Source organism: Pinus tabuliformis, chromosome 8 (assembly GCF_031772625.1).
Source record: "Pinus tabuliformis cultivar Carrire ecotype Pingquan chromosome 8, CPIR1, whole genome shotgun sequence".
NCBI classification, from domain to species: Eukaryota; Viridiplantae; Streptophyta; class Pinopsida; order Pinales; family Pinaceae; genus Pinus; species Pinus tabuliformis.
The window spans coordinates 1,244,182,120-1,244,204,806 of NC_142294.1; the positions used below are offsets into that span (position 1 = coordinate 1,244,182,120).

The 22,687-nt window shown below is 38.9% G+C and overlaps 1 protein-coding gene across 4 annotated transcripts in view; it reads left to right on the top strand.

The window, feature by feature from the left end:
* The window catches only part of LOC149239889 (uridine/cytidine kinase UKL1, chloroplastic-like), a 277,768-nt gene that overhangs the window by 92,796 nt on the left and 162,285 nt on the right, over positions 1–22,687 (top strand). For all 4 annotated transcript variants that reach the window (XM_089373570.1, XM_089373571.1, XM_089373573.1 and 1 more), the window contains one exon: positions 21,211–21,280. In XM_089373570.1, coding sequence (XP_089229696.1) covers positions 21,211–21,280 — 70 coding nt within the window. The remainder of the gene's footprint in view (positions 1–21,210; positions 21,281–22,687) is intronic.

Genomic DNA, 22,687 nt, shown 5'->3' on the forward strand with positions numbered 1-22,687 from the left:
GCGGACACAATATAATTTTGTTCAGCCTGTCATAGATATCCTTGGCTTTGTTCAGCTCTGCAACAAATGGTATTAGATGATTCCTGTTGGATTCGATCAATATCCTCTGGGTTCTTATCTCACTTTTGTAACATTTGTTCCACTCATCCACATTCTTTTTGTCAGGTTTTGTAGCCTTTCCTAAAACAATGTTCATGGCATCATTCTCTATCAGAATGAGGTCTAGACTCTATCCTCTTCTTCCATCCTTGATAGTTAGAGGTACCCTCAAACCTGTTACTTTCTTTGCAAAACACTGACATGGTGGTTGCTAGAGTTGCAGACTGTAGGTTGATTTCTTGAGATAAGATTTCCCCTGGACTGCTACTTGTCAATTTCAACAAACTGCTCTTCTTCTGAATCCATTTTGAATTGTACAGGTCACACTTGACTGACTGCTACAGGTGTATCAAATATTCTGCTTGACTTGCAATGACTGTCAATAGACAAAGATTGTCTTGCACTGATTCTTTGTCACAGATCTTCTAATTGCCTGTAGCATGCCAACGTGATCAAGACAAAGTGCAGCTTATTTACTGAAGTCTGTACTCAAGGACTAAAGTTCCAACAAATAGAGATTCTTGACACCTTTATAGAGCAATACTTTTAGCAAAGTCCCCAGCAAAAATATTACTGCAATTCGAAAAGCAACTATATCTTTATTACTGTAGGTCAGCCTCACTGACTGATCAAGTTCTCACTATGTGTGTATATATATATATATATATATTAATATGCTAGCCTTGTCACTGTAGGATGCACAAGATGTGGACCATACAGATTGATCCTTCTTCCACAGGTCAGCGAACCTCTAAAGGTGAATATACTTTTACGACAGGCCTAAAGAGTCTTCACCTAGCTTGATCTAGGTCTCCCTTTTGCGAATTTTTGAGATATAGATACACAGGTCGGAAAAAGTGAATCTTTGAAGGATATCTCGGCTCCTTGATGGCAATATACTTTACAACATATAACCTTGACTTTACAACATCTAACCTTGACTTCTTACAGGTAGAGTCTTGGTCTTATTGGAATGGATCTTGAGAGACTTTGCTTCACGACTTATATATTATTGAACTTCGATGCACAAGAGTGACCTTGTAATGACACCTTTTGACGAGAATTGTACAGAGGTAAGGTAAGTTTCAGGACTTTGAAATAATCCTTCAACCCTTGATCTTGGACCTCCTTAAGATTATGACGAGGATCTTTGTTAGTTTTTGGTAGCATCAAATGTGCTCTAGCCATGAAAATTGGTGGAGAGGCTAAGACACATGAGTTCTAAAGAACCCAAAAACCGTTTGGTGAAATTCCACCTGGAATGTATTTTATTAAAATAATTAATATTTTTAATGGGGTTACTAAGTCTAAATTTAGAAAAATTAAAGTATTAATGGGTATTAATCAAAATATGGGTGATAATGTTCTAGAAAGCAGATCAAGTCAAGTTTTTAATCTTAGCCATTGATTAGAGACTTAATCTCGGTTGTTGAAGTCTCAACGAGAAAAGTATAAGGAGGCTTGGGGTTCATTTAGAAAGACACACGGAGAGAACGAATTGATCTAGAGTTTAAAATTTCTGGGGCTAGGAAGCTGAGAAATTCAAACTAAGTGATCATTCTGAGGCAGAGGGGCAGGGATAGTTCGGGAAAATTGGGCAGAGAGGCGGAGAGCCACTAGTGGAGGCAGCGCAACACCTAAAGGTACTGACGCTGGGCCAGTCTGGGCCCACGCAGGCTTGACCCAGGGAGAGCCAACACAGAGGAGAAGCTGCCCTCAATGTGGAAAAAGTCGAAGTCGGGATTAATTCGGCAAGGGTCCAAAAGTTGAAAAACTCGTCAAAGTCGGGAGCTTTTTGAAAAAGTCGGCAAAATTAAAATAACACAAAATTATTCATTTTTTTTAATTTTTTTTAACATCTAGAGTATCCACAACATCAAATAAATGCATTTCCACGTAAACATGTAAAGTAAGCTAATATATAATATGTAAATGAAGTCTAGTGCTACATCACATATCAAAATAGTGAATCAACTCTTGAATTTTGAGCCCTGTCTGAGTCTCAACTCTCAAGAGTCAAAATATCAACAAAAAATATAATAAATGTATATCATCAGTCATCTAAAAGTCATCAATTAATCAGTCACTGAGATCCTCTTCCCCTTTTAATTTTTGTTTCCGCTAATTGTATTAAGAAATAAGTCATGCATTTATTTAGTAGATTGTAATCTGCTTGGGTAATAAGGTGTCACGTGGTAGGTCCAATGAAAATTAACAGTGAGTATCACAGTAGATGTGAAAATTAATGCTTGGTGACTCCAAGCTGCTTATTTTCTGAGAAAACAATAGATGTGAGATTACTAACCTAGCCTTGGCATCTATTATTCAAAAACTCTTGGAGGTAAAATCCACTTCTGATACATAACCTTTCCCCACATTTACAAGGAGTTCACCACTAAAGAAGATTCCCTTTCAAAACGTGCTCTCATTGCAGGAAGGATCTTTGCTGTCACAAGATTTCACAAGTACTTTGTTCTTGTCTGAAAAATGGGTTCTTTTTTGAGGCACTGGTTTTGTTTTTTTGGACAGGTTGTTGTTATTTGACCTTCATGACCTCCTCTTTGTTGTTTCTTCTGGAAGCATTCAACAACTGTAACAATGTTTTTGATGGTGTGGGGTTCTTTCTACGGAAGACTGTTGTATGCCTATCCTTTTGGTACTTTTGTAATCTTTTGAAGGGGCAGTGGTTGTTAGAGTCTGGATCATTGAAACCCTGGAGGCTTAGCCAATGTATACTTTGCTTTCTAACTAGAAATATGAAGTATAAAGATTTGTTTTTCTTTGAAAAACAACAACATATCTTAACCTCAAAACAAACAGATTACAAATGAGACTACTATGCTCACAAGAAGTATGACAAACAATACAATGCAATAACTTGAAAATGCATGGATGGAAGCTTCAATTTACAGTTTTTCACCTTTGCGGCCTCTTTATCCGCGGCCTGGGAAGGGAGGCAGACTTTTTGGGTCGACTCCCAATTAAATTGGGAGTATAAGGAAAAAATCGCAATTTTTTCCTTTGTGAAAAAGTCGCCAAAAAGTCGGGGGATTAAATCGTTTAGTTCAAAAAATCGCGTTTTTAGGATTAAATCGGGATTTTTTGCAGACTTTTTCCACACTGGCTGCCCTCACGCAAAAATCCAGAATTTTGGTGGGGCGCTGCTGGAATAGCCGGGGAAAGTTGACGCAGAAGCTCTAGGTGGCAAAAGAGACAACGCAAGGCTGATACAGGGCCAACGCAAAGATAGCCAGGGGTTTTCCAGCGCTGCTGCCAGATCAACCGAAAACTGCCGGGTGAAGTGAGGTTATCTCACTTAGTTTTCCGCCGTTGTATTTTTCTCTGTAATTGGATTGCCGGTAGGGCATCCAACATTCTATTCAGAACTACTGCTTAATAATATAAAACCCTCAGAGCTGCTGCACTGGTTTTTCCAGGGACTATTTTGTCCAAAAATAACAGTGTCCTATGTATCTTGTTCTTTGCTTAGTTTCTTGTTTCATGTAATCAAATTAAATTGGTGTAGGCTGCTGAAGTAATTTACTTTATTTTTTTTCTAGAAAATAACTAACGGTCACACAGGTAGAGTCTTGGTCTTATTGGAATGGATCTTGAGAGACTTTGCTTCACGACTTATATATTATTGAACTTCGATGCACAAGAGTGACCTTGTAATGACACCTTTTGACGAGAATTGTACAGAGGTAAGGTAAGTTTCAGGACTTTGAAATAATCCTTCAACCCTTGATCTTGGACCTCCTTAAGATTATGACGAGGATCTTTGTTAGTTTTTGGTAGCATCAAATGTGCTCTAGCCATGAAAATTGGTGGAGAGGCTAAGACACATGAGTTCTAAAGAACCCAAAAACCGTTTGGTGAAATTCCACCTGGAATGTATTTTATTAAAATAATTAATATTTTTAATGGGGTTACTAAGTCTAAATTTAGAAAAATTAAAGTATTAATGGGTATTAATCAAAATATGGGTGAGAATGTTCTAGAAAGCAGATCAAGTCAAGTTTTTAATCTTAGCCATTGATTAGAGACTTAATCTCGGTTGTTGAAGTCTCAACGAGAAAAGTATAAGGAGGCTTGGGGTTCATTTAGAAACACACACGGAGAGAACGAATTGATCTAGAGTTTAAAATTTCTGGGGCTAGGAAGCTGAGAAATTCAAACTAAGTGATCATTCTGAGGCAGAGGGGCAGGGATAGTTCGGGAATATTGGGCAGAGAGGCGGAGAGCCACTAGTGGAGGCAACGCAACACCTAGAGGGACTGACGCTGGGCCAGTCTGGGCCCACGCAGGCTTGACGCTGAACCAGGGAGAGCCAACACAGAGGAGAAGCTGCCCTCACGCAAAAATCCAGAATTTTGGTGGGGCGCCGCTGGAATAGCCGGGGAAAGTTGACGCAGAAGCTCTAGGTGGCAAAAGAGACAACGCAAGGCTGATACAGGGCCAACGCAAAGATAGCCAGGGGTTTTCCAGCGCTGCTGCCAGATCAACCGAAAACTGCCGGGTGAAGTGAGGTTATCTCACTTAGTTTTCCGCCGTTGTATTTTTCTCTGTAACTGGATTGCCGGTAGGGCATCCAACATTCTATTCAGAACTACTGCTTAATAATATAAAACCCTCAGAGCTGCTGCACTGGTTTTTCCAGGGACTATTTTGTCCAAAAATAACAGTGTCCTATGTATCTTGTTCTTTGCTTAGTTTCTTGTTTCATGTAATCAAATTAAATTGGTGTAGGCTGCTGAAGTAATTTACTTCATTTTTTTTCTAGAAAATAACTTGATAATGTATATTAAAATCAAGGAGGAGAAGTAAATTATGTTTTGCTGCAGTAGGGTTCCTTGAGTATAAAAATTTTCACATGGTATGAGAGCATTGATTGTGAAACAAGAAGAGTAGATCCAACGTTGAGTAGAGAGGCCAATAACTGCATTTGGCAGAAATTCGAATCCCCTTGGAGAGATTGTGCAGTCCTTGCTAGGAAAGCAGAGATTCCGAGGAAATCTCTCTCTGAGAGAGTCGACAGAGAGGTATAATTTCCAGTTCGTGAGCTTGCAGAGGCAGAGAGAGTGACGTAGAGCCTCAGTGCAGTGCTTGAAGGGCACAATTTTTGTCAAGACAAAAATTCGTCGGAAAAGAGCGAAGACACATAGAAGGGGAATTTTCTCCTCAGAGAACTTTTCTCGCCAAAAGTTCGAATTTTTCACTTGCGGGACAGCAGACCAGTGTTGCGCAGTGACTAGAGGAGTCAATTCGATAGTTTGGGTGAGTTGGCATCACATGGGCTCAAAGATTAGGACAGGTTGGAAGGAGCTTCCAACTACGTCATATGGAAGACCATAATCTTAGTTGTTCTAGAGGAGTACGATCTCGAAGCTAATGTCAAGAGTGTTGTGGTTGTTCCCGCGGACAATGATCAAAAGAAGAAGTAGAAGGCCGAGTAGGGAAAAGCGAAGAGGTTCATAATCGATGGAGTTTGAGGTCATGTGGTTTCACAGGTGCAGGGCAAAGATACAACCCGAGAAATGTCTGAAGCTTTGTCTTCTTTATATGAAGGTCCTTCTGAACAATGGAAGATGTACTTAGAACAAAAGTTGCAGTGGACATTGATAAATAAGGGAGAAGGCATTAACTCCTATCTTCAACGTCTTAAGGACACCAGAGACCAGCTTGTTACAGTGGGGTCTACTCCTCAGTCTACCGCAATGGTAAGGACGACCCTGAATGGAGTCTCAGATGAATGGAAAGTCTTCATCCAAAGTATATTGGGCAAGGAAAGACTACTTTCATGAGAGGAGATCTGGGCAGCCTTTCAACAGGAAGAATTAAGGAGGGATCTGGTTAAGGTCAACCTCAATGGCAGTAGTGGGAGTGGCATAAAGACCAAGGAGGAGGTGGAGAATGCAAATCTAGCATCAAAGGGACAACAGAAGTAGAAGTGGAAGAAGGACATTTCGAAGGTGAAATGTTTTAGATGTGGCGAGATGGGCCACTTTGCATCCCAGTGTCCTTTGAAGCAAAAGGATAAGGATGAGAAACATGATCCTAAGGCTGCTCCAGCAAAAATTGACAAAGATGAGTATGCCATTAGTGCCCACCCATCTCTGGGAGGGAAATGGGGCGATATAAGCTGTAGTCGAGAGGACTACATGTGGGTAGGATCCTTGAGGAACCCACCCCTTGAATCAATTCCTTGTTACGGGAGCCCAAAATTCAGCAGTAGCGAGATGGACTTAGTGTCAGATGATGCAATGAGTTTGCTGGAGAGACAGATGCAGTAGCCTAAGACTAGAGACTAATCAACGCAGAGCAAGGTTGGCAGCAGTGAAGATGGCACAAGTGTAGAAGTCAGGAGCAACACAAAATATTCAGAGGGTAAGAGACAACTATTAGTCAGTTTCTAACATTCACATGGTATTATGCTAAACATAGTTCAAAAATTTGGGATGCTTTTCTGTTGCTCAACAACAACAATTGGAAAATGATGCAGTGCAGAGTTAGCAGTGGTAGTGTTAGCAGCAGACGAAGAGGGAGCTGTAGTATAGATGCAACAGTGGCAGTGGCAGTGTCATGGGCAGCAGTACAATAGTAACAACACAGTTTTGGTGGCAACAATAGTGTAGAAAGGAGATGCTTCAGAAATAGAGCAACATGCAGTTGGACATTGTTGCTTGAGCACATTCCTCGCTAAGAGGGAGTGTTGGTATTTAGTAGCATCGGGTGTGCTCTAGCCATGAAAATTGGTGGAGAGGCCAAGCCACATGAGTTCTAAAGAACCCAGAAACCGTTTGGTGAAATTCCACCAGGATTGTATTTTATCAAAATAATTAATATTTTTAATGGGGTTCCTAAGTCTAAATTTAGGAAAATTAAAATATTAATGGTTATTAATCAAAATATGGGTGAGAATGTTCTAGAAAGCGGATCAAGTCAATTTTTTAATCTTAGCTGTTGATTAGAGACTTAATCTCGACCGTTGAAGTCTCAACGAGAAAAGTATAAGGAGGCTTGGGGTTCATTTAGAAAGACACAGAGAGAGAAGATCTAGAGTTTGATATTTCTGGGGCTAGGAAGCTGAGATATTCGAAGTAAGTGATCATTCTGTAGCAGAGGAGCAGGGATAGTTCGAGAATACCAGGTAGAGAGGCGGAGAGCCACTAGTGGAGGTATCACAACACCTAGAGGGATTGACGTTGGGCCAGTTTGGGCCCACGTAGGCTTGATGCTGAACCAAGGAGAGCCAGTGCAGAGGAGAAGCTGTCTTCACGTAGAAATCTAGAATTTTGCCGGGGAGCTGCCTGAATAGCCGGGATAGGTTGACGCAAAAGCTCTAGGTGGCAGAAGAGATAACTCAGGGCTGATGCAGAGCCTTTAAGGCTGACGCAGAGCGTTTAAGGTTGACGCAGGGCCAACACAGAGATAGCCAGGGGTTTTCCAGTTCTGCTACCGAATTAGCCGGGTGAAGTGAGATAATTTCACTGAGTTTTCCGCCATTATATTTTTCTTGTAATTGAATTGCCGAGAGGGCATCCAATATTGTATTCAGAACTACTACTTAATAATATAATACCCTTAGAGCTGCTGCACCGGTTTTCTCGCATTGCGTTTTCACAGTTCTACGGCCGGATCAGTTGGAAACTGTCGAGTGAAGTGAGGTAATTTCACTGAGTTTTCCGCCATTATATTTTTCTCTGTAACTGGATTGCTGAGAGGGCATCCAACATTGTATTCAAAGCTACTGCTTAATAATATAAAACCCTCAGAGCTGCTGCACCGGTTTTCTCGCATTGGGTTTTTTCGGGGACTATTTTGTCCAAAAATAACGGTGTCCTATGTATCTTGTTCTTTGCTTAGTTTCTTGTTTCATGTAAATTAAATTGGTGTAGGCTGCCGAAGTAATTTACTTCAATATTTTTCAGAAAATAACTTGATAATGTATATTAAAATCAAGTAGGAGAAGCAAATTCAGTTTCGCTGCAGTAGGGGTTCCTTGAGTATAGGAATTTCCATAATATTTATAGTTATGATTTCAAAACGAAACTTACGCACGAGAGTAGAGACTATCTTGATACTTTTCTTAGGGTTTTTACTTATGCACAAAAATGATACCTTAGATCATTTGCTTATAGATGGAGAATTCGTCTCCAACAAAGTAGTCCTTGAATGCTAATATACAGTGACTGAGATAGACATACCGGAGGTGCGAATTTTCTAAAGAAAGAAGGGTGATTGCAGACCTTGTGGTCTTCCTTGGATCTTCACTCCAATGCCAGTGAATGCGGCCTCCCTTAGGCTTGTAGATAACCCCTTCGCTCCTCAAAAATGTGCCTTTTGTGCTCTTGATCTAGCTGTAGTAGGTCTGCGGCCTCAATGAAGTGATTAAGGGCTAATGTAGGTGCAAAAACTCTTCAATCTGCTAGCTAAGGAGTGCGGTCTTGAAAGGTTTGTCCTCTTACTAATTCGGTCTCTTGAAACAAACTTAAATTGATCTTCAAACACCCTCTGCCAAGGGTCTGTTTCTGTGATTTGTTCTTGATTTCATGCATAAAAAATTGATATTGATGCCTCCACAATTTGGCCTAGGATGAATTTCTTGAACTGAAATGATGCCAAAGTGATCTTTTTTCTGCCCACTGTTCAAAGTCCTAGCTCTGATACCATGTTGAGAAATCTAGGGCATATAATTAGGGCTTCTTTTACATTGATTTCTCTTATATTTTTGACATTTTCTTGTGTATTAGATTAGGATATTAACTTCATTCTTTAGTTCTAATTAACATCAAGACAAATGCCAACAAGAATATCAAGAAAACACAAAAACACCAGAAGTAAGCTCCAAGCCAGGCGAAAACCCCAAGTGGGGAAAACCTAGAAAAGTATCTCTTCTTATAGAATTTGTCCAATGAAGACATCCAAGACCAATACCCAAGCCAAATCAAGTGATGAGCCAACCAAACCCCAAATTAATTTTCTACAAAGATCAGACTGAGGAAACCCTAGGTCGTCCTTCAAGAACTTGAACGTGTAAGAAATGGCAACAGAAAAAACACATCTTATTTCCTTCGCTGGCCTCCAAAATTTTGCTCCACTTCTTACAGAAAATTCGCTGGACAGATCTTCCTTCTTTTCACTGGATCATATACATTCTTCCTTCTTAGATCTATCCTTAAATGAGGAGGACAAGTCTCCTTATATAGGCTTTCATGGAGGATGAATTGGGCCTTTCTAGGCCAATTTGTTGCTGGATGGTCGACCCATCACTTAGAGGTCCTTCTTTGATACATGAGTCCTCCAAGGGCCAGTACATCATGACCTTGACCCTTTAACCTGTCAACAAGATGCCTAGAGCACTCAATGGGTGCTTTAACCTAGGACCACAACAAGACGGGCAAAAAACCCACTTACAATAATAATATTTTTCTTTTACAAATAATTTCTATTCTTTTTCCTTTTGACAAGTACATCAATAATTACATTTTCTTTTGACAAGTACCTCATCAAGTCATGACCCAATACAATAAATGAAGACCAAACCTAGTTACATTTTCAACAGGCTCCTTCTTAGAGGGGAATTGTATGTTGGATAATCTCAAGGCTATAAGCTTTGAGATCCTGATAAGACCAAGCAAAGACATCCTTGAATTACCTTAATAACCTCTCCAATTCATCCCTTTCTTGTTTTGATAGACACTTTCCTATCCTGACCACTTGAGGGGATGAAGGAGAACCCAAGTTGATTTATATAATGTCAGATAAAGTCTTGGTCCTCTTGTTTAACACGATGATATATAGTATCCACCACACTTCTTCCTAATTTGGAAATTTCATTTGTAGTGAATTGAGAACTTAATGCCGCTACAACAAGGGCATCAACTGAAGAGTTGCTATTCCTAAGCATTGCTTCTTTGGAAAAGATCTCAAATTCTTTTATAGTGCTTATAACATGCTCTTTATATGGTATCAAATTTTCATTTTTAGTGCTAAAAGATCCCTTAACTTGGGAAACAATCACATCGGAGTCCCCTATGGCAAGTAATCTGCGGATATGCTTGGATTGGGCCGCATCTGATCCTAATATCAATGCTTCATACTAAGCAATATTATTAGTACAAGTGAACTCAAGCTTTAAGGAGAACAACGTGTAACTCATTGAATGAGATATTAGAATGATACTCGCCCCGAACCCTATCTTTGAGCAAGCTCCATCAAAGTACATAGTCCATACTCCCTTAGGCTCAGGGTTAGGATCAAGATAATTCTTGTATATCTTCCACTCACTAAACTCATAGTCTTTTCCTAGTAGTTCTTCATCCAAGATGTAGGGGGCTTGATCAAAGGCCTAGTGGGAGGTTGCTTGTATATGATAGAGTAAGAATTTTCTCCCATAATTTGTATTGTATGGTATATATGACAATTGGGGGATCCATATCATTTCCATTAGACAACGTTTCAAGATATTGCTTTTCCTTTACCCTATCAACTTGAGAAAGGATAATATTGTAATTGTGTGACACCATAAAGGTCTCGCTTTCAACTTTTCTTTGAAGTTTTGGCATGGGGTCATTGTTATCTTCAAATATGACTTGTATAGATTTATGCTGCACTTCTTCAAGGGCTTGACTGGCTTCAAGTGCCAGATCTTGGGCATGGAGGATGTTTGTTGGCTTCTTATCTCTTGCTGTGTAGGTTATCTCTCCAACAAATGCTTGGAGGTAAGTTGCAAGTACCAACTCATCTAGGGGCTTGAGTTTTTCAGGGATATATTCAACAAGAGTGTTAAATATTTGGTTGAATTCTTTGATAGGATCGTCCTCTTCCCTTTTAATGGGTAGAAGATCTTTGTACAACTCAACCACACTTCTTTCTTCCACCCATCTAGCTGAGAAGGAAACGAAAAACTCATCCCAAGAACCTAAGGAATTAAAAGAGAGGGATAGGAACCAGTCTTGGGCATAATCTTCGAATGAAAGAGAACAAAGACATGACCATGTATTCTTTGAACTTCCTTATAGCACAAAATCCATGAAACAATGCCAAGTGTTTTATAGGATCTTCATCCTGTCTACTATAAAAGAAGGGCACCTTGTCATAATCTTGAGGGAGAGGATGTGGGTATCCTAAGATGCTCCCAAAGTTTAGGGGATGAAATACATGTTGTGCCCATGGGGAAATCCTCTTCTCATGCTAACTCTATCCACGAAAGGGGTGCGAGGAGATCACTCATCTCCCTTGTGATGTGTTAAGAGGGTTTGGGTGCCAACCTCCAAAGTTAACACTTACAGGCTTCGCTAGAAGAGGATCTTATCTTGTTGTTATATAAATTACCTCTTCAAATGGGAAGAATCTCATATGCTTCAATCTAGAGGAAGGTAGACTCTCTTCCTCCTCGACAACAATGACAAAAATATTGCCACAAAATCTAGCAAGTCTTGGAATGGAAAACCTACAAGGCATAAACTAGACCAAGAGACAACAATGGGGTAGTGGCCCACTGTCACCATAACCAAAACCCTTTGCTCTTTACGGATTTTCATTGAATGGAGGAGTCTCAGTAAGGAAGAGATCACTTATGATAGATGTTTTAAGGTCAATATGGAAAAAATGATCTCACTAGGAGCTCTTCAAGAAAGACAAACTTTAGTCTCAAGGTTCCACAAGCGAGCAATTCACTTTCTATGATGAGACCTAGAAAGGAAGGCACAAGACCTAGGGTTTAATAAATTTGACCAGTGTTGGAGTATCCAATGGTCAAGGCAAAGAGGAAAGGTTTCTTACAATGTATACGAACTATGCCAAGGCTCATGAAACCTTCAAGGAAGCCCTTAGTTTGAAGCAAAGAAAACTAGGGTTTCCCTGGCAACGATGCCAAAAATGTTGCTGCAAAATCTAGCAGGCCTTGGAGTTGAAAACCCTAAAAGGCATAAACTAGACAGAGACAACAATGGGGTAGTGGCTCACTGTCACCACAACCAAAACCTCCTGCTCTTTACGGATTTTCATCAATGGTGGGAGTCCTGTTAGGGAAGAGATAACTTATGATAGATGTTTTAAGGTTAGTATGTAAAAAATGATCTCATTAAGAGCTATTCAAGAAAGACACAATTTAGGCTCAAGATTCCACAAGGGAGCAATTTGATTTCTTTGATGAGACCTAGAAAAGAAGGCACAAGACCTAGGGTTTGATAAAATTGATGAGTGTTGGAGTATCCAATGGCCAAGGCAGAGAGAAAAGGTTTCTTGCAATGTATACCGGTTATGCCAAGCTTCATGAAACCTTCAAGGAAGCCCTTAAGTTGAAGCAAAGAAAACTAGGGTTTCACTCTTAGGCAAACAACTAGAGCAAGAAAGTTTATGTACAAAATTGAAGTGGATGGCCACCAAAAGGATAGACTTTGTGGCAAATACTATTCCCATGATGTTTAGGCTCTCCAATCCCCAAAATTCCACTTGCCTAGGGATTCACACCAAGCCCTAGTTTCCTACCTTTTGCCTAGAAAAGGGCAGAATTAGGAAAGAGAAAATATGGATAAGATCAGAGTATGATCACCAACCAACTAGACTAGTCCCTTGTCCCTTGATCACCAACCAACTAGACTAGTCCCTTGTCCCTTGGGAATATGGAGTCTAGGATGAAATAGTTTAGCCAAAAATGTTCCTAAGGAGGCCAAAATTTGATGCCCTGGCCACAAGATTTCAAGTGTTTACATGTGTAATGGAAAAATGGATTTTCATTGGAGAGCTTCAATGAGTTCGCCACTAGGACAATTTTTTACATGTTATATATGAGTAATGCATGTAACATTCATCTAGATAGCAATTCAAGTGATCTTCAACAAATTAGGGCACAATTTAGCATAATCTAGAATCATTTGTTCCATACATTAGACATTAAGAAATATTTTTTCAACAATTAAGTGCACTTATAAGATAACATGCAAGATTTCCATCCATTAGTCCAAAGAATAGCTCTAAGGAATATCTAAGATCAGCTCCAAATATCAAAATGCATCCAAGCTCTCCAATATGTCCACAAGGGAACATGACCAAATTCCTCTAATGAGGACGAAAATCTAAAGGTGTGATGATGAGAGGTTACAATGACATGTCTTCAATTATGAGGCATTTAAATGCCTAATTAGCCTACAAGCCCCTTAAAAATCATAAAGTAATGTGTGGCAACATGTAAGGTCGCAAGTCAACCTTATAGCTTTTGACGATAAAATTAACTCTCCACATGTGCAAGTTGAAATGCTGATGTCATGCTAGCACAAGCCTCTTTAGGGTGATGTTGAGGGCTTCAAGTGCCACGATGAGCGTAGAGGCCCTTTAAAATCATATTCTAGGGGTTGCCCCCTAGATCTTTGACCAAATCCTCTGTGGGCCCAAGTTTTGGGCTTGGGGCACAAAAATGTGTCTCATTGGTCTTTAGGTTGTCAATATGCCTGCCTTTGCTCCAACATTGAAGGGTCTATAGATGGTGCTAGCCCTCCCATGTCTCATAGTATGAGACAAACCTCATCTGGGCCCAAGATCAACTGTCTGACCCTGTAGTATTGCTAAGTTGATTGGGGGCATGTTGGTTTAGTTGCATCATCCCATAAATGATATAGGGAAAATTGCAGCGACTCTGTGGGTGTTGAAGGTGCCCATGGGTACAAATGTTGCTCTACAACTGCCTGGAGTCCCATGGCTCTCAATGCATCACCTACGGGTGTCTTTATGCCCCTTTGGAGTACCTGGTCCCCAATTAAGTTGACCATACCTATATATGGAATCACCTGTCAATTGCACACAATATATGGTGCTGTAACTTTCACCATTAGGTACATTTAATCATTATTGCATCTAAGTGAACCAAGCTTGAAAGAAATGGTCAAATTAACACTTCGTACAAGGATTGCCTTCCAAAATTGTGGCCTTAGTCACGTAATGGTGTTAGCTCCCCAAGTGGGAATGGTTAATAGACAACCCTATTAGGTGTTCTCAACCCCCAAGGGGAAGTTACATGTCCTTGGTCCACCCTTTAATCGATCGGTGCCATGTGCATAATGGTGGAGCGGAGAGGGTGAAAGACTTCATGGCCAAGTGGCATGGTCAAAGGGACTAACTATGATGGAGTACCTTATCTTGGGTGTATAGATGTGAGGAGGGCGAAATCGTGGATGCATGTGTTACCTCGGCCTATGTTTTTCGACCCCTCTAAATGCCTTTTAGTTTTTCTTGATTCTTCTTTGTATTACTACTCAGCTCAAGGAATGAGAACTTGCTTTGTATGATGTATAGCCTAAGTCACCTGACACGGGGATTCGGGACACGTAGGATTTGGGATTCGTGGTGTCGGATTTGGGACACGCTAACCCCCCGGAACAAGACACGTTATATATTATTTCATTAAAATATATATATATATATATATATATATATATATATATATATATATATAAAAATTAGATATTAGCATATTTCTTACACAAATTTTAATTAATGATACAAATTTATTGATTTCAAAGTTCAAACATAGATCTTGATTCTTCATCTATAGCTATTAGCATGCATAGTACATACAAAATTCAAATAAATGTCAGTGGTACTAGTCACATAAACATAAATGATAAACACACTGACAACTGTAGTTTTCTCATTAAGTCATCAAATCAAAATCTGTTACATAGGTAGGGAAGGGAAAAGCATTAGTGCCAGGTTCAGTTCTGGCACTGAAAGCCACTGATTACACATTTCAATAGGGAAGGGACATTCTGTCGTATGGTAAACATATATCTTCCTCTTCAAGATTGAACTTGAAACCCATGGAAAGCATTTCCAAACAGATCTCTTTATCTTCAAGATTGGACTTGAAACGCATGGAATGCATTTCCAATTAGAATAGGTCCATCGGACACTGTATTAAACAGAGTCTGATGGTATGAATAAGACACAGGAATCTTAAATACAACAAATTTAGCGAAAACTAAATATATGATCCATTCAGATCATTGACGTGGCTTCCGTAATAAGTAATTGGATAGTTGTTCTCTTAGGGTTTGAGCATTTGCATCTGCAAATGGGCAGAATTGTTGCTTGTAACCCGAATCATGATGATGTGATAAGGGAACATCGACGTGCAACTCGTCACCTTGATCAATGATGATGTTATGCAATATACAGCACACAAGGATTATTCGAGGCAATTTATGTTTGTCTGGTCGCCACATCACCCCATCGATAATTCTCCATGTTCCTTTGAACCGTGCTAACGCCCGCTCCGAGCCCTCGAAACGAATCCGCAAACCAGGACTCGTCATAAAATTCGAGACACGATTTGGAAATTCGCGGCACGTTACTGGACACGACGTGTCACAAGAGGACACGACGTGCCCTGAAATCTTGACACGAATCCGCAGAGAATCGTGTCGGATTCGACCGATTCGCGATTCGTCAAGGGTTTTGGACGAATCCGGTTTCATAGTGTATAGCAGATATTACCCCCTTTGGGATGCGGCAGTTCATTGCCCATCAAGGGTTGGGACATGCAAGGGTTCCTTGTCTTCTATTAGATAGGGCAACATTGGTCTTAGAGTCGGGTGATGGCCATATGAGAGAGGTAGAGTTCATGCTTGGCTTTGACTCATGTGCTAATTTGTAAGTCTTGGCCATCTTTTGCATTTTGATTTTTCTTGTGGCCATCATATGCTCTTTTTCTTTCTTTTATTTGCATCAACCTCCCAATGTATATTTCTAGGCCCTACCTAGGTATGAGGATGTGTGGGTGTCAAATCCCAATGAACCTATAATCAGTTGAACTTGAAGAATGTAGGTGGAATAGGGGTGTGTAATGTAAGATGGAAAGTGGTAAGGATGGAATAGGGAGAGACGAGGCTACACTATCTCTATAAGGATTCCCAAGTAGTGCCCCTCCTATACCTGTTGGCCATTAGGGGAAATCCCATTAGACTCGGATTGAAAATTAACCCCCCATTTAAGGTGAGGGAACAAGATCACAGCCAAGACCCTTCTTTCTTCCAAGGTACCCCATAATCCATTTCAAAATGCCTAAATACAAATAAGCATAGGCACTTGATTGAAAATGAATAAAGTACCTTTTGATCAGAAGCCCACCTTCCAACATGTGCTCTTGGCAAATGGGTGAGGAAACATATGACTGATGCAAGTGGAAGAGATATGAATGGCATGTCGTCATCAACTACTAGTGGCTCTCAGGGGCTGCTGGCTGCCGGTTCGAAGAGATTAATAGGAGAAAAGTTTCCCCTAGGGGTCACCCACTATTTGTGGGTAACAAGACTCTACAAAGGGTTGCTTCTTGGACTCTGTTGGAGGAATTACAGTTTGGATAAGGGTTTTCTTATGAATCATGTAGGGTTTCTGTCCCTATACTCATGGGGTTTAGTATTGGTAGTGACATGTAATGCATACCTATTCAAGGGTTTGGCAATTTAATGACCATTTCTGGCACCTTTTTGTCAATAGCTTGAACATGTCCAAAAGTGTTTGAATTTCTATTATGTTCTATTGTAAATGAATGCTTAGATATTGTGGCACTGAATGAAGTTGCACTAGAAAGCAAAATATTTGTGCATCATGGGAGAAATCCCCAAGCATATATTATATTAGTTAGTTCTCCCATGAATGAGAACCAATATCAAACAAGATAAGTGAAATAGATTTAACGTATCATTTATTTTGCTTGAAGAAGACACTGACAATGCTTAATGAACTTCTTATGTGAAATTCAGCCTTGAAATTCTTAATTTATATGCTTTCAATATATTTAAGAACATGCTTGAGTCATGGAACCAAGACTGGGACTTCATGTTTACCACATTATTATTCTCTCTCTTTTATCGATGCCCTATTTCTATAAGATGGATGTGGTATGGACAAAGTTAAAACATAAGACAACTAAACCAAAATCAGTAGATTTTATTCTATTTTGGGAAGCAAATAATGGAATTGGAATATTATCTAATTTAGAGGTAAAATTGATTATTAGTTAAGATAGGTGAGGGAAATTCGAATGGTTAGGATTTGTGGGTAACAATTGGAGGTAACTGCATCATAATTCCAATAAATATCATTAAGGTTTTCTTTGTGAGCAGTATCGCTTTTGATGACCCCTATATCAGCATTAAGGAGGGGTATTGTGATGATCTATTTTGATGATTTATGGATATAATGCCTTCTTTGTGGCCTCTTGATCAACTTGTTGAAGTGAGCGGTAGCTTTAGAAGGTCTTCTGCATAGGTTTGGTGTCTTAGCATGTTTGAAGACATTATTTGCCTCTTCTAGGTGCTTGCTTGGTGGAGTAAGTGATTTATGTCTTATTTCCTAACTCTAGCTTAGGAAAAGAACAATAATTAAAGTCAATTAATTATTGTGGACTATTGAGTCATTTCTAAGGGGAAATAATTAATGATTTAAGAGATTTATAATCTCAACTTTTCATCTCCAAGATGGTTCTAGAAGGGAGATTGGGGTTAGGGATTTGAAGTCAATGAAAATTATAAAGGGAGCCTATAGAGGAGGTGAAGTCACAAGTTGTGTGAGTGAGTCATCATTTAGAGAAAGAAATTTGCTCTAAGTGTGAGTGGCTCTATGGACCAGGAGTGCAGAGAAGGAGATGTGTGAGTGGATTGGGGCGAATTCAGGAGGGTCAAGTAGGGTCAAGTTGCCAGAAAGAGATTGATTTTATATGGAGGAGATCGAGTTGCTGGAGGGTCAAGATTTCCCTAGTGCGTATTAGTGGCATGCAAGGAGGGTGCAGATCGAGTTGCTGGATTAGTATTTGGGTCGAGTTCTCCGGACTGAATTCTTTTGGAGGCTGATTTCCTAGAGGCTGAGTTCCTTGGGTTGAATTCATTCTGAAGGAGCCTTGTTATAGGTTCTGGGGTTTTGTATTTTTCCTTATATCTTTGTGGGTTGAAAAACCCAGATTTTCTAGATAATTAAATGATAGAGAATTGTTGTGGGTGATTTTATTTTGCAATGTGTGATTGATCTCTATAGTTTGTTTCCATTGCATATATTTAATTCTAGAAGTTAAAAATACCATTGATTTTATTTTTCGGTGATTTAGTGTTTATTTGGGTAAATAAATAAATTGTTGGGGATAAAATAATTTGCTGTGAGAAAACAAATTTGGCTGGTACTAGAAATTTAACATGGTATTTCTAGCAGGCCACATCACCCAAGATAGATCAAGGATAATTCTAGGGCTTAATCAGCTAAATGAAATCCAGATTTATCGTTGTATGTATTTTCCTCTATTTGGGCCATTTTCCCAATAAAGGAGCCCAAGTAGGCTTCGATCATTTTAATGAAGAACTGATTTGATTGGGAAGAAAACTTTTGTGTAAAGTGTGATAGAGATTGGTTGTGCTTCCACTAAACAATTTTATTTTATTTTTTTTATTTTTATTTATTTTTATTTTTTATTTTTTTTATTTATTTATAATTTTTATGTTAAGATCCCAGTTGCACTTTTATTCAGTAGATCTGTGATAAATCTACTAGGAATTAAATGGCCAAGTTACTGGATTCAGAATTTAAGATGGTATCAAAGCAGCAACCTTGACAAACCAATCTCAAGATTGCACACGTAAAAGAGGTTCGTACAGGCATCATAAGGGCCAAAGTTCGGCCAGCAATCGTACAAAGTAGAAATATTTTAAAGCAGAAAATAAAATATTTGATACTATGCAGGGGCTGAGGAAATCATCTGTATGTGATACAACAAAGGAATGACTAAGTCAAAATCAGCGTAGATCCATCTTAATTACGGATCTACCAAGCACCGATAGGGATCAAATCCCTTTAGATGAAAATCTCTTTTTGAGTGCAAAACTTGAAGAAGTATGTCAGTATGTAGAGAAAATAGGTACTGATAGAAGCAGAAAGAAGGGAATGAGAGGGGAGGTGTGAATGTGGAGAAGGTGCTACACTACTAGTATTAGGAGTGATAGTAGCACTTTCAACAACAGAAGATGAATTGCGTTGACCTACCTCAGCCCTTAAAGTTTTTCTCTTAGCTTCACTATCAGCTATGCCTGACCCTATATTGTATCATTTATTATTTGGGTTTGTTTAAGACTGTCTTAGTCAACATAGGTTCATAACCTCTCTTGGGAAAATTGCTCTACCCTTTGTGTATATATACATGTACTCTCATTCGTAATATTCATTCAAGTGTATTCTTTCCATCTTTAGTAAAGTGTTATGCCTAAGGGCAACATCAAAGTGTTGCATTCTCCTGTGCTTGGTTTATTTCATTCTCTATTTCACTTATGCTTGGGTTAATTCTTTCTCTGGGGTTCTTGTGCCCTAGTGCTGGTTTATTCTCTTTATTACAGAGCTAGGGCTTTTCTGGTTGGCTCCAATTGGTTCCCCCCTCTCTCTGAATAGGAACAAATAATTTAGTTGTAAGAAAAAAAATAAGGGCTTTGAAACTAGCGCCACACATATCAATAAAATCTAGCAAACTTTAGCAATATGGGGTTTTTACGATTATGAAGGCAAAGTTTGAATAATTCCAAAAATAACCTATGGCTTTCTTTGCCTTCTCATGAAGATTTTGCCTTCCGCCTTACTCTCCAATGTGGATAGAGAAGTAGGTTAGCATGTACAGAAAATAGGTTCCGATAGAAGCAGAAAGAAAGGGAATGAGAGGGGAGCTGTGAATGTGGAGAAGGTGCGACACTACTAGTAGTAGGACTGATAGTAGCACTTTCAACAACAGAAGATGAATTATGTTGGTCTACCTCAGCCCTTAAAGTTTTTCTCTTAGCTTTACTGTCAGCTATGAGTGACCCTATATTGTATCATTCATTATTTAGGTTTGTTTAAGGCTGTCCTGGTCAACATAGGTTCATAAATCCTCTTGGGAAAATTGCTCTACCCTTTGTGTATCTACTATATACATCTACTCTCTTTTCTAATGTTCAAGTGTATTCTTTCCATCTTTAGTAAAGTGTTATGCCTAAGGGCAACATCAAAGTGTTGCATTCTCCTGTGCTTGGTTTATTTCATTCTCTATTCACTTATGGTTGGTTTATTTCTTTTTCTGGGGTTGTTGTGCCCTAGTGCTGGTTTATTCTCTTTATTGCAGAGCTACGGTTTTGCTGGGTGGTTCCAGTTGGTCCCACACCCCCCCCCACCACCCCCCCCAGCTCCTCTCTCTCTTTGAATATGAACAATAATTTTAGTCCTAAGAAAAAAGGGCTTTGAAACTAGGGCCAAACATATCGATAAAATGTAGTATACTTTAGCAATATGGGGGTTTTGTGATTTTGAAGGCAAAGTTTGAATAATCCCAAAAATAACCCATGGCTTTCTTTGCCTGCAGATTTACTCTCCAATGTGGATTGAGAAGTAGGTTAGTATGTACAGAAAATAGATAGCGATAGAAGAAGAAAGAAAGGGAATGAGAGGGGAGGTGTGAATGTGGAGAAGGTGCTACACTACTACTAGCAGGAGTGATAGTAGCACTTTCAACAACAGAAGATGATTTACGTTATGTCAACTTAGAATCAACAGAAAATCTTGGCTACATATTAACTGCATGCATTTTAATATCTATCTACAGAAGTTATTAGGATTTCATAATACTAGATTCTAGCATATAAGCTATATTAATACTTTATCATATGTGATGCCTATTTAAACCTTATGATTCACAGCATAACTTAATTTGGAGATTGAACTTTGTCTTTCTTTTGGTCTGGGGGATTAACATGGTATTGTTTAACTGTGCACCAATGTTCTATTTGGCCTACCGTTTTAGTTGTGGATTTTGATACTATTTTGGAACTATTTATGCTACGTAAAGATAACAAGTTACAACACATCTATAATCTGAGATTTTTGTTATTTTTAACAAATGCATACAAGCATAGATATCTGTAACCTGAAGTGGTAAAGAAGGAAGGGAGTTTATAATATTATATGGAACCATATTCTTCAGTTATAAAATTATAGATTGTAATAAAGAGGCATTTAGTTTCGGTATTTTAGCTTTTAAGTTTTGATATAGGGCATATTTCTGTCTCCTGCCTGAATATAGTCGTTTATATCAATGTCAAATTACAGGACTCGTTCTATCGTGGTTTAACCCCAGAGGAGTTGGAACATGTGCAAGAGTACAATTTTGATCACCCAGGTAATAACAGTGACATTTCGGAAGGGGATCAAAGGAATGATTGATATCGTACAGCATATCTGATGCAGAAATGCTTTTCTTATTGTCATGTTTGTAGACATTTAGAATCTTTGATTAACAGGCCCTAGAACATCAAAATCCATAGAGCCTAAAGTAAAGTACACTAGTGAATGGAAAATATGTGGTAAGTTTCATAGTCATTTTTAGTGCAAGAGTGAACTTTTAAAACTTAAAACTGAATGCAGCGGTGGAACTCTCATGAATCTACTTCTGCACTTGAAATCAAGGAGTCTTCTGAATTGCATCTAATACATAACTAAAAATTGAAGAACATCACTGATTAGAAAGGGGTCTTCAACTTACAGTTTGTATGCTGTTTTTAAAATCTGTTAGGTAGTAAATGCGTGACAACTACAGGCCTTGAAGTTGTATTTGTAGAATTTCATAACAGCATATTCACTTGACATTAAACAGAATAATTTCTAGAGAATAATAAACGTCACGTGTATTAATAATATGCTGCAGCGAGTGCATCACCAGAGCCTGAGACGGGCTACCCAACATTACACAATTACCATCTCGCATATCTCTTCATTACATCATTTGTAGTGCCCTGAGACAGGTAGGTGGTCTAACCACCGAAGTAAGCTCAATACTAATCGTTATCATTTAACTTTAATCCCATGTTATATTACTAACAGATTATATTCCCATTTAATACATAATTTATCAACATTTATGTTCACATTAGAGCTTGTCGTTTTCTCCTCTGGCAGCACCCTTCAAATAGGACCTCTAGTAAAGCTCTCAAACCATTGATCACCTTGAATATGCATAGGGGTTATGAACTGGGTTACCTAAAACCAAGTATAATGGGGTTTGAATTAATTTACTCCAAGCCAACAATTAGACTTGTTATCCCTTGATCAGTCCCTGGTATGAGAAATCCTTAGAGGCAGGTGAGAGGTTAACAATGAATAATATTGTTGGACATAATCATTTAGGATTTTTGTCCCTGTAAATGAAGTTGTAAATAAGTAGGAGGATTTGAAGATGAACCCACTCTTGGATAATGAAATCACTTAGTTGTATAAATTTGATTGCACATTAATAGAAATCATCCAGTGGAGTTGCGCATCCTTGTTTAACATGGTATCAGAGCCAACCTAACTCCTAGCATTTGACAACATGATTGTCCTGACTGGAGTGGAGGATGGAAGACTAATGAAGCTGAAAGGGACATTTGCTCATGCATAGAATTCTGCATAGTACATACATCTCTCATCATGACGTAAATTGCTATTTAGTCTTCTATGTCATGCTAGATTCAGAGTACAGACATATTAGTTATGGCAGCCTTCATTTACTGAATACAAATGGTGTTTTTGGTTTGCGTAATGTTCCTAG